Below are 12,917 nucleotides of genomic sequence, written 5' to 3' on the forward strand. Positions count from 1 at the left end.
CAGAAAGGTCTCCAGTTCTGTTTGATTTATAGAGATTAGAGTATTTCCTACCCAACAGGAGAGTAAAATTTGTCAACCCCCTGATTATAGTAACTTAGCTTATTTCTTAACGAGACATTGTTTTGGCATGAAAGGTTTGCTGTATCTGTAAGCACCAATAATTGTGAGCTCAATTATTTTTACACTGTTCCATAGAAAAGTACAAAGTGAGACGCCAATATTGCTGTGAATATACTAATCACCTATTGTGCTATATATGGCTCTTCTATGATCTGTGGTTTTTCTACCAGTGATACGTTCCTTGTTTTCTTTTCATTTCAGTTGGGCACAGAGTCCCCTTTACCTTGCTTAGCAGAGGCTGATCTTTTCGGGATCTGCATACAACAGCACAAATTCGGATTGCCAGATTGGACTGCAGAGATATGTTGCCTGGAACTGGAGATGTAGAGCAGAAAGAAAAATAGGAAAGAGAAATGGAAGATATCAGAAAAACAAATTAATAGGATCTGAATATATGGAGGAAAATGAAAAGAACAAGACAGGTCTGATAAAAAGCTTATATTACTCTGGAGTACTATTAGTCAAGTAATTTTGGAGAATAATGGATCTGAAGATGGTAATCTTACAATCACTACTAGTATTGTGAGCTGTGCAGGTTCTACTACATCATAAATCATCATAACTAAGCTTATCTTCAAAAATGCTCAAGCCCTGGTACATGCAAGAGATGCTAACAAAATAAAGCAAAGCAAGTAGAAGAAACAATAGTTTATGGAATAACTGAGTCTTCACTGTGCTGGTACCTTTAGATATGAAGGATTTACAAATCCTAGAATTCCCAATTGTTGCTATAGGTAGTTTGGGAGTTGTATTCCAGCATGTATGGGACTTGGAAGAGTAGATTAAACTAAACTTTACAGCAGACATATCAAAAACAAGGCCCGGGGGCCGGATGCGGCCCGCAAAGTGGTTTCATGTGGCCCACAAAGCCATCTGGAAACAGTGAGGGAACGGCCCCCGCTGCCTTGGCCCTGGCCCAGGCCAGCTGGGAGCCAATGTACAATTTTGTGGTGGCCATCTTGGCACTTGCCCCAGTCCACCCCCTTCTGCCAGAGACCCTCAGATCTGTCCCACTCCTGCCCAGGCCCCCATAGGCACCCTTGACACGAATGATGTAGAACTGGCCATGCCCATTCAGTAGCCACACCCATTCCATTCACGCCCACCCAATAGGCTGCACCCACTCTGGCCACACCCACCCAGCCCCCCCAGGGCAACTGCAATGCTGATGCGGCCCTCAGTGAAATTGAGTTTGACACCCCTGCTTTACAGGTACTGAGCTGAAGGATAATTAACTTTGTGACAAACTTACCTGGGGAGTTGTTTGTAACTAGAGGCCCAGATCGGAGGATTTGAGCAGTAGGAATGAAAGGCTCCAGCAAAATGCTCTCGTCTTCCTCTAGAGTCTCCAGCAAGGCAAGGACAACCTGCAGGACACTTCCGTGTTCTGACTTGTCATGAAACGATACAGCCTGGGCTCCATTGCACCGCCAGCCTGAGGGCTTCACCACCACCTGTGGAAGTATAATACCTGTAACAGCAAGGCTTAAGCATCCCAGCTCTTTTCTCACAATTCTGTACTCTGTTTCCAACTCTCATGCTAAGTTTTCATCTGAATAGAAAGAACTGCAGTGCTCTTGCTCTATAATGCCCTTGTCTTCACCTGGTATCTGTCTTGCTTTCTAACAACAGAACAGAATAACAGAGTTGGAAGGGACCTTGGAGGCTTTCTAGTCCAACCCCCTGCTCAAGCAGGAGACCCTATACCATCGCAGAAAAATGACTGTCCAATCATTTCTTTAAAAATCTCCAGCGATGGAGCACCCACAGCTTCTGGAGGCAAGTTGTTCCACTGATTAATTGTTCTAATAGTTAGGAAATTTCTCTTTAGTTCTAGATTGGTTTCTCTCCTTGATTATTTCCATTCATTGCTTCTTGTCTTGCCTTCTGAGGCTTTGGAAAATAGGTTGACCCCTCTTCTTTGTGGCAACCCTTCAATTCAGTTCAGCACCTCTTACCTGTTTGTAGGACTCCATTGCACCACCTTGCAAGAAGGCTGTAATTTCCTCCTGCAGGAGGTTGTCTTGTCCTTCCCGGCCACTCAATTCAACCAAGTGGATGCGTTGCTCTTCTGTCACATTGTGCAGGAGCATTGGGCGCTTGAAGGTGAAAGCCAGGGTGGGGGGCACAGCTACTTCTCCCTTCTGATCCATGAGCTGCCGGGTCAGCAACTTGTCCTCTAGAAGGCGAGTCAACTCTCCCGAACCACCCGTGGGGCAATCAAGATCTCGGGCCAATTCTGCTGCTGACTGGCCCTGCAACTTGCAGGGCTCAAAGCTCCCTGTGAAGTAGCTGACCCGACGTGGGGAAGAAAATTCTTCCAGCACTGTGCGACCACCAAGCTCAAATGTCACAGCCTTCAGTACATATAAAGATGACTCTCTGGGATGAGTTTCTGATGGAACCTTGGAGAGCCAGGCTGGTGACAAGCATAGCAGCATGTTACCTAGGGAGAGGGAAGATGGGAAATCCAGCCTGTGAATATATCTGAGAAACTAGGGTTGTTGTGAAAAATTAAACAAACCAAAATGTAGAGATGTATTGCCTGTGTAATAACCAGTAACAGAACAAAAAACAGCAAGGCAATTTGCTGGTTCCCAGGCCATTGCCGGGGCAAGTAATCAGGGACTGGTAGTACAAAACAGTGAAAAACATACTGTGTGCCACCAGCACCCTGATTACTGGCTCTGACAATGGCTTTGGAACCAGCAAATTGCCTTCCAGTTTCTGTAATGTGCTATCCTGACATACAGTATTTCCCACATGACACCGCTGAACCTAGTGAGACCAAACTAGGAAAATAGAATAATCTCTCAGGATATCATTAGCACATTGTCATTCTGTTTTTTATCATTATTATGCATTAGCCAGTCATTCTATTATAATGGGTTGTTCACTGTTTGGGTGATAGCCTTTCAAGATTTATGAAAAATATTGTAGGAAAATGCCCACCTACACTTTGGAGGAGAGTACCACAAGCCCTGACTTAATAACGTCATATCCAACCCCTACAATATGCAGAAGGCATTCTGAAAGCTAAACATGCAATTTGTAAGATGCCAACATCAATTCCCCAAAGGTACAAGCATCACATTTATAATTAAAGATGTGTAGGTAGGCCTTCCTAATTGGTGTCTACTTATTTCATTTTTTTCATTTTATTTGTTGGAAAGGATGTGCTTGTTTGTTTTTGAAAGGATGTTGGGATAAGACAACAGAATAAACAAAGAAGCAAAAATGGCTTGTGAGTTGCCAGCTCATTTCTCTCTGCCCGGAAAGCAGCTCAGCTCCCTTTTGGAGGAAAGTCTTTGGTTTGCCTCCCAACTCAAAAAGACAGTCTCCTTATTCAAATGAATGGGGGGGAAAGCACACCAAGGTTGCCTGTTTGAAAACATTGAGACAAAAGTTACTGCATAAGCAAAGGATGGGAAATTGTAGCCCTCATTCCTTATTGGACTTCAGCTCTCATCAGCACTGATCATTAGTTGTGCTGCTTGGACTATCATGGAAGGAGAAGACAAACTGGTTTTTCTCCCAAACTGATGGACCCCAAAAATGTTGAAGGGGAAGTGGAGGGAGAAGAAAGAGCTGGTTCTTTGTGTTATCCTTGCAGCTAGAAATTATTCAGATGCCTTGCCTTCCTTAGAAAACAGATTTAACCCTCTAAATTGGAACACCAAAAACTGTTCCAGTTTAATATACAACTTTGAATTCCTTAACTATTCAAAATGGCGACCAAATCTGATTTTAGCCTCTACTCCTGAAACAAAGAAATAGTAAAAAGATCTAATCAGGAACAAATTAAGACAAAGAGGATTCAGGCAGCTCTTCACAAATAGTGTTTCCCAATATCTAGTTTAATTGTCACTGCTGTTCAAAAACTCTTCCACTTAATCCTTCTTTTCAGGCAGTTTCCAAGAATCTGACATGATTGAACAGAAAAAGAAAAAAAAATGATTAGCATCTTCAGAATCCGAATTATCATATGATTAAGAGGATGCTACCCTTTATCATCTTTGAAGATCACAGCTGATTTTCAAAGGCATCCTTGGCAAGGAAAGGGCATATATCTTCTGGCACTTCTAGCATATGGGAAGACACTAGCTTGAAGAGCACTGATATAGCTCATTTGTAACAATATGTTTGGGGTGAAACAAAATTTTGAGGATTAATTGATGGTAGTGAGTTTTCACATATAATTTATCAAGTGGAAGAGCATACGGGTCATCAGCAGCTTAGCACTTCTGAGCAAACCTTAAGGATAGGCTAAGCTCAAGCAAAATGCTAATTTAAGAACTTACCAGGACACTGGTTGCCACCTTCCAGAAGCACTGACAGATATGAAGCAGGGGAACCCAAGACACACATGGTTATATCTGAGGGTCCAAATCCTAAATAAGACAAGAACAAAATCAGTGGTTCATTAACTGGAAACCTCATTTTTTCTTTCTTTCTTTGCAATCTGGTCATTTCCTAGGTCCTGAAGGCAGAATCCCTGTAAATATCTTTTTACAGGTATAAAGGCAGTTGAAGTGCTCAAATACAAGGATTACTCCATAACAGGATGACAGATTATTATCCTATATCAGTGGTGGCGAACCTATGGCATGCGTGCCAGAGGCGGCACTCGGAACCCTCTCTGTGGGCAAGTGTGCCATCTCTCCAGCCCTGCCTTCCGCTGTGGCCCCCTCCTCACTAGCAGCCTCCCTGGAGGAGAATTGCCCCTGGGTGTGGCCCACGCGGAGCAGTGCAGCCAAGGACATAACCGGGCAGCAGGGACATGACTCCACCCTCGCACCCCATAGTGTGCAGATGAAGCTACGGGGTGTGGGTGGAGGGCGTGGCTGCCATGGTGCTGCAGGGCTGCCTGGGTGATCTGCTGCAGGCCATAGAGGCAGTGCATGTTCCTGCAGGTGGGTGGGGCAGGGGGCAGTGGGGGCAGAGCAGGCAGGGTGGGAGGCAGAGCAGGGCAGGGGCGGTTTTTGGGCACTCGGTCTCTAAAAGGTTCGCCATCACTGTCCTCTATATTTCCTTTTATTCTATTCATTCCTTCAGCTTTCAGGCACAAAAGCTCTGTATTTTTCTTCACAGGTGGCAGCCCATCAGAGTTGAACTTAAAAAAAAAAAAGCTAAATAGGTTGGACATAGTTAGTACTTGGACCGAGGTATTTTTATAGACTAAACTGGTAAATGATTTTTTAAAAATCCCCTATCATTGTCCAGAAAGCTACATGAATACATTCATAAGCCATCAACTTCGTTCAAGGAGTCTTTATCTTTTTTAGGTTTGTATTTTACATCCCGATTCCAAACATAAGGATCAGCCATTATGGTTTAAACATATGCACAAATCAGGCAACTAAATATATAATTATTCAATAAATTATGGTTAAAAACATTTGACTTTGTATTATGTGTACATTAAGCCAATCAGTATTCTACATGTGACCAATATAATGTGACACCCACCTGATCGGGGCTCCTTGGTGAGATCAATGGTTTCTGGGAGCCCTTGCTGCTGTAAGCTGCACTGCAACAAGTCATAGTAATAGGCAGTCCAGGCCTTGGCTTGTGCATCCTCAGGGCTAATTTTGCTATCCAGGAGTGTATCTCGGTGCCGGGCACTGCGCAACGGACTCATGGGGGGAAGAAAGCTCTGTTCTACCCAATCCAATTCCTTGGGTGTTTGGGGTGGTTCAGTGTGGATCTGGTCCAGAGACAGCTGCAGTCAAAGTATTGAAAAATATGCCAAGAAAAAGGCAAAGAGATGCACTTTAGATACCATCCAAGGACAGAGAGACATTTATTTTGAGAGCTTTTCCCTGTCTCAGCTGCTGGTCTATAGAGGACTCAAGATGAGAACAATCTTCACTGCAAAAAGGAAGAAGATACCAGCCACCACCTATTAGAAATCAGTTTCTACTTGTTAACAAATCTTCATTTCAGAAATAATCTCAAATGGGATATTCTTAACAATTCTTAAAAGATTCTTTAAAATACGCACACATATTCTCTTTAAGAATATATGTCTCTGTGTGTGCATGCATGAAACAGCAACACATACACAAACCAGAAAAGGCAGGAAAAGAAGAGATGCAAGGAAAACAACTTACCATTGTTCAAGATGAAGATACTGCAAAGGAAAAAAAAAGAAGAAATAAATCAAGTTTCTTTATACTTCCTGTGACCCAAATATTTATCTCATCCCTAAACCCAGACACAAATCTCCTTAAAAAAGATGAGGATGTTCTTCCATAACCTTACAATTAACTTTAAGGGACATTGAAGCAGCTTAGGCACAGCAGGTACCCTCACCAAACTCTTGAATAAGAGCATATCTGGCTTTCTGAGGTTTTCTGTGCTTCTGTCCTGGCTACTCTCTGGAACAGCGTTCTCCCAAGAGCCATAGGACTCTAACCTTGATTGATAGATAGATTGATTTAATGTCTACAGCCACCCATAAGGATGTTCAACGAGTTTCAGTGAAAAAATGGTTGTTCTCATAGACCTTGGTGGTTGGACTCCTGAGGACGCTTTGTTATTTTGTCTTCTGTATGCTTATGACCTGACTTTCTTTTATTGCAGAGGCCCCCAACCTTTTAGGCACCAGGGACCGGTTCCGTGGGGAGAGGTGTTTTCATGGACCGGAGGAGGTATTGTTTCGTGTGCTGCCTGCATCCCATGGATTGGGCTTCACTTGTTTGCGGCTTGGGGGTTGGGGATCTCTATTTTATTGTATTTTAATTGCTCAGAATCATTTGGAGTGAAGTAGCCACTAAATATAAATATCTTTTTTTTCTACTGTTATCTTGAAATCATGCCTAACTATTTCATTTTGAAAACAAAGACATGTTTGATCTCAAGCTCCTTTGAAACAATTGTTATGCCGCATGCGTTCTGATGCTCATTTTGCAACTCTCTCCAGATTCTACCTAGGGCAACCTACTGCTGACAGGCTGAAATAGATTTTGTGGAAATAGGACAAACAAGGACAAATATTGGAGATAGCATTTTCAAGATCAGTTGATCTCATTTAAAGTTGGTTACATCCATATTTTCCTTGCCTTCTTACAAACATATCAGAGCAGCATTTGAAATTCTCATAGAACTAGGCAGTAAATTCCATCACACCTAGTGCTACTTAGTCCTTATAATGGTGTTTTAAAGCACTGGCAGAAATTAAATTGTGCAACATTTATGATCTTTATTAAAGTGATTCAAAGATCCATCTACCCACCCAAAAAAAAAAAACAATGCAAAGTTTGAGGATTTTCAGATGTCTTCAGCAACAAAATACTACAAAAAAGCAAAAACGATGAGACAAAGTAGGGGGAAAACCTGATTAGATATGGATTGCAATAATATTGCGTTGGGGAAGTATATGTTTACTCTCATTATGTAAGGGAAGATGACTCAGAATACTTAGAAAAAATTTCAGTATACATGTTCCTTGAGCTCTGTGCTAGCTTGGTCTTTTAGTGGCAGATGAATAACCTATGTGTATTCAGACAGAGATGTTTTGCTAGACAGTTCCCCTCACAGATTGAAGTCATTTTATAAGAATAAATAAGAGTAAAAGGTGAAAGATTTATATGATCTGAAGAGAAAACAATAAGAATGAATTTTACCCAACCCTGGAAGAAAGATACAATTCCAACAATATGAAGACTTAAGGAAGAATGCTAAATAATTTAAGCAAGAATGTTCTCATATATACAATACATCATGCAGCATCACTTACAGTCTGGTTTCTAAGAGGGCCTACATTTCTACGATGTAAATTAGCAGATGTATAAAAAGAGAGAAGTTAGAAACTCCAACCCCCACTTTTTCCTTTTTCTTTCTTTTATTTTTTTTGGCATTTTAACACTTGTTAATTTTGCTAAATCCTTTTGTTGACATGCTTTACACATAGACACAGACAAACAGACACACACACATTCCCCTGGTATATTTAATTCTGGAAGAAAAAAAAATCAAATAAACTTATGCTTATAATATTGACATCCTAAACTATAATGAATATTGATAAAATATTTCTCTTCCTTTCTTTATTTCCAATAGTTATCTAAACAATAGAACATCAATAACTTTCTATTTGGGCTTGCTTAGAGAGGATGAGAATTTGTTAAAACAAATTAGAGATCAAAGTCGAACCCACATTAAAAGAATGTATGGTGTCTTGGTGGAATTGGATTCAGAAGCAGAGCTAGTTAAAGATTGTATGGTTAAGTGGGCACAGAATTTTGATGAACCGATTTTATTAGATACATGGGAGATTATTTGGGTGAGGAATGTTAAATTCACGCAAGCCCAAAACTTACGGGAAAACTTTTATAAAATGTTTTATAGATGGCACCTTGATCTACAAAAAATGTCTCGTATGTATCCAAACCTGCAGCCTAAATGTTGGAGATGTGGTTGCTCGGATGCTACTTATTATCATATCTGGTGGTCATGTAAAAGTATTAAAGCTTTTTGGATTAAGATATGGTGGAATATTCAAAGAATTTTTAAAAGAAGGATAAAATTTACTCCACAATTGTTTTTGTTGGGTATTGTTTCTGATTGGGATGATAAAGAGATTATTTTAATGTTAAATTTAATTACTGCGGCTAGGTTGTTAATAGGGCAATATTGGAAGAAGGAATTTTTGCCTACTTTGCAAGAATGGTTTTTTAAAGTTTCTTATTTAGCGGAAATGGCAAAAATTTCGGCTTTCTTGAAAGATCAATCGCAAGAGAAGTATCTTTTGGTGTGGAAAAGATGGATAAATTTTATACAATATAAGTATGATATAAAAAAATATTATCTAGCTTTTGAATAATTTATATAAGTTTAAGATATTATTTAGAAGTGTAATTGTTATTATTCTTTAATTTTTTTAATTTTCTCTTTTTTTCCTCTTTTTGTTTTTTATATATAATGGAGTTAAAGTATTTTACAATTTGTTTATTGAGTGTAATTATATTTGCTTAAGGTTTATTTGGGTTTAAAACTTTTTTTCTTGTAAGATCTAGTTAAGCCTGTATTCAGCTCTGGGAAGAATGGGGGAGGGTTTTGGGGTGGGTTGGGAGGGATTGGGGAAGGGGTTTTTATTGTAAAATTTAAAAAAAATAATAATAATTTTCTATTAATACTGTATAAATATCATTGTATCAAAACAATACAATGTATTAAAAGAAAAAGAAGAATAAAACAAAGCAAATGTTAGAATTAAATTTAGATAATTCAGTATACTCCCAGTCTCTTTGGCAAGCTCTGAAGATTCACGCAAGGCTCTTATTGACTGAATCAGTGGCTAGCTGGCCTCACCAGATAATACTGTAGTTCTAATCAGCTGAAAGGGATTGGTGGAAAGATGCACCAATTATTATTTATAGTAACAATAGTATAGTATAATATTATTATTATTATAGTAATAAATGGACAAGTACCTGGAACTCCAAAACATTTAAAAGCTATATGGTAAAATGATTGTTACCCATGATGTAAGCCCTGGTGGCGTAGTTGTTAGAATGCAGTATTGAGGCTAATTCTGCTGACTGCCAATTGCCAGCAGTTTGGCAGTTTGATCCTCACCAGCTCAAGGTTGACTCAGCCTTCCACCCTTCTGAGGTCAGTAAAATGAGGTCCCAGATTGTTGGGGGCAATGTGCTGACTCTGTAAACTGCTTAGAGAAGGCTGTAAAGCACTGTGAAGTGGTATATAAGTCTAAATGCTATTGCTATTTGTCTTAAGCATTTTGAATTCTTGTAGCCTTTTGCAAATCAAAATGCTAGAGATGGCATCAATCATGTTTCCCCCCACAAACATCAAGAAATTGTATGACTTTTGTCTGAAGGTTTGTATCTACTTGTACCTTTTTGCATGCTTCCAAATAGAGAAGCTTGGAAATACTATGACCATGACCATCCTAAAGAGCAGCTTTCAGTGCAACCAAAGCTATCAGCAGTTACTGAAAAGGTTTGAGCAGGACCTCACTAGTAAGGGAAATATACTTCTTCCTGCAGCAAGAATCTGATGGCTCCCCAGAGCACATATTTCTATATACTGTTGTGTATAAATGTTTTGTAAATTCCAGTATTCCTTTCTTTGTGTTAAAAAAATTCAGTTCTGCTTAACTGCTCCAAACTTCCAACTGCATATCCCCAATGAAATTCACAACATAAAATCTATTTACAAAACACAATCCATTTACCCAATCAAAATTTGGAATTAATTACTATAAACAGGATTGCAGATTTCAACTCCATTTTTACCTGCCATCCTCTCCAGTTCTAGCAATATGCCATTCTTCAATATTATATCATACTAGTCTCTCTCCAGAGCTTTCCATGGGACAAACAAAATCCTCTTACTCTTTTCAGTTGGTAATGTATACCCCTAGCACCTACACTGAGGTAATGCATCCAATACATTTTTATCAATAATTGAATAGCAGTCTGTGTATCCTAGCAGCCTGTGTATCCTACATTTTCTGTTTAGGAAACTAAGAAATAGAGTACTTCAACTGCTAGAGATGAAGCTCATTAGACACTTGAGCTTCCAGTGTCAGCTCACTTAATTTATTTAAATAAACACTAACAAGTTGACATCTTTTGGTCTAATAGTAACTATCCCATCAGCCTAATATTTGGTTATACAGGTAATCCTTGTTTAGTGACCACAATTGAGAATGGTAGCTTTGTCATTAAGCAAAGCAGCCACTAAATGAGAAGTCATATGACTATGACTATGTTTTCCTTTTCCCACTCCCCCAACTCTTTGGAATGCTCACTTTGATGCTGGGATAATTAGCAAGAAGGAAATTAATGTTTGTATTTACATACATTGGAGAGGAAGATATTTCAAGAGAATAAGCAGGCACACAATTAGGAATATTCATTGGAAGCAGTGCACTGGCACTCAAGTGAACAAGCTATGCAAACAGCCAGGTGTATTCTCCATTCTCTTGTACTCTGTGCCTGTCTATTCTCTTGTAGTCCCTTACTCTCCAGTTCCTCCACTCTGCAGAGGGGAGGGGAAGAAACAAGTGATTTCTATTGACAATTTTTTCTGTGCCTGACCCGTTTCCTCCTTCACAGAGGTCGTGAGGGTTTCACTTAATGACCCACATGATCCAGAGTTACAATGGCAAATGAGACTGCTGGGATTTTTCTCTCTAAATAATGCGGTCATGTGATGTCATGCTTTATGACTGTACCAATTGCTCTCATAGCACAAGGACTATCTGTAATAACCACCTTGATAATTAAAATTAAAGTAGCCATGTATACAAAATTTGGACACAAGGGCATCACAATCATTTAAATAAAGCTTGGGTGTGTCTATTTGTGATATGAACTGCAGGAGCTGCTTTCACTTCTGTCCCAGAATAAATATCTGAATTCCAGTCCAATCTATTCCGATAGCCTTTCCTTTTTGAGGACAAAGGATAGCTGAACCAGCACGCAGGAAAAAGTGCTACCCCACCCCAAAGCACTGCACTTTCTTTCAGCCTGGCATGTTTAACTTCATCTTTTTATCCATTTATTTTGTTCCATATATCTGGGTGGAACTAAATTAAACAGTTCCATTTTCCATAATTAAATATCTGTAATAAAATCACCTCTGGTTAGAGAGGGAATTGACATGGAGAGAGGCTGCTATTGTATTACAGCAACCAAAAGTATGGCGGAATAGCATCCACTTTTTTTTTTTTACCTCCTTGGATAGAGTGAGGGCAAATCAAGTCAGCTAATTGTAGCTCAAAGAGCTCAGCATTGATCCACTGGCAGTTCTCTTGATTCCTTGATCCTTCCAGCTGCACTGTCATTTATCCTAAGATGGAACCTAGAAAGGGCATAGAAGTCAATTTACTACTTGTTTTTTGATCTAATCAAACAAAGTATTCACACTTTGGTGGCAGTTCTAACAAAATGTTCCTTGCACTCAATAAAGATTTGGCACACATAACTTTCTGGCTTCTGTGCCTAGCTCCCAACTTCATGAACTTCTCAACCAGGAGTGCTATTGTTGAAGCCCTTAGCTAATATTGTCATAACTTTTTAAAATTATTCTTTCATAATAATCAGTTTATAATTAGTATAAGCATGAAATCTGAGATTATTAAATCAGGGTTTTGACTGAGTAGCCCAGTAACTTTAATATTTATAACTTACTTTATATTAGCTAAGTGGTCACCTGATCAATTCTTTTCTTTTTTTTCTAAAGTTTTATTTATTCTTATTTCTCTTATGGCACTGTTGGATTAAAGCAGGCTACCTGGAGAGGCACCCATATTCCCAGATACCCCTTCTTTTTCCAGCCTTGGAATTTCCAGCTGGTCCAGCCCTAGAGGCATATTCTCTCCAGCTGTTTTTGAGTGCCAGGCATATGCTCTGCTTCCCTAGTGCTCATCGTAATGGTTGGTGACAAAAGCCCGCTTGTAAGGTCCACATAGAAATGAGACTTTATTTGTTCTACAGGTGGTCCACAACTGAGCCCAGAATTATGGTTGTAAATCATGGTGGTCATTAAGTGGGTCTGACTGTGCCCAACTTTATGAGCCTTTTTGCTGCAATTGTTAAATGAATAGAGCAGTCATTAAGCCAGCCTGTTTTCACCAATGGATGTTTTTGCTGGAAACCAGAAGTAAATGCTGGAAACTGACCAAAAAAAAAAAAAAAAGGCCCACTGAAAATTGTGATCACGTGATGCTGCAAATGGCCCTAAATGAGAGCCAGTTTCCAAGCACCCCAAATGTGACCACATGACTGCAGGGATGTGTGTGAGGCCATTGGAACTTTGAACAT

The 12,917-nt window shown here is 39.6% G+C and overlaps 1 protein-coding gene across 2 annotated transcripts in view; it reads right to left on the reverse strand.

Annotated features, from left to right (window-relative positions):
* CARNS1 (carnosine synthase 1) overlaps positions 1-12,917 on the reverse strand; it is a 28,264-nt gene that overhangs the window by 8,718 nt on the left and 6,629 nt on the right. Inside the window, exons 2-8 of one of the 2 annotated variants that reach the window (XM_039341025.1) lie at positions 11,827-11,955; positions 6,234-6,253; positions 5,590-5,842; positions 4,422-4,511; positions 2,079-2,566; positions 1,373-1,574; positions 344-435 (exon numbers count right to left, since the gene is read on the reverse strand). In XM_039341025.1, the coding sequence (XP_039196959.1) occupies positions 344-435; positions 1,373-1,574; positions 2,079-2,566; positions 4,422-4,511; positions 5,590-5,842; positions 6,234-6,236 (1,128 nt within the window). In that variant the 5' untranslated portion in view covers positions 6,237-6,253; positions 11,827-11,955. The remainder of the gene's footprint in view (positions 1-343; positions 436-1,372; positions 1,575-2,078; positions 2,567-4,421; positions 4,512-5,589; positions 5,843-6,233; positions 6,254-11,826; positions 11,956-12,917) is intronic. The other variant, XM_039341027.1, reaches the window with a different exon arrangement.

Source organism: Crotalus tigris, unplaced genomic scaffold (genome assembly GCF_016545835.1).
Source record: "Crotalus tigris isolate CLP2741 ecotype Arizona unplaced genomic scaffold, ASM1654583v1 scf7180000017764.6130737, whole genome shotgun sequence".
Lineage (NCBI taxonomy): Eukaryota > Metazoa > Chordata > Lepidosauria > Squamata > Viperidae > Crotalus > Crotalus tigris.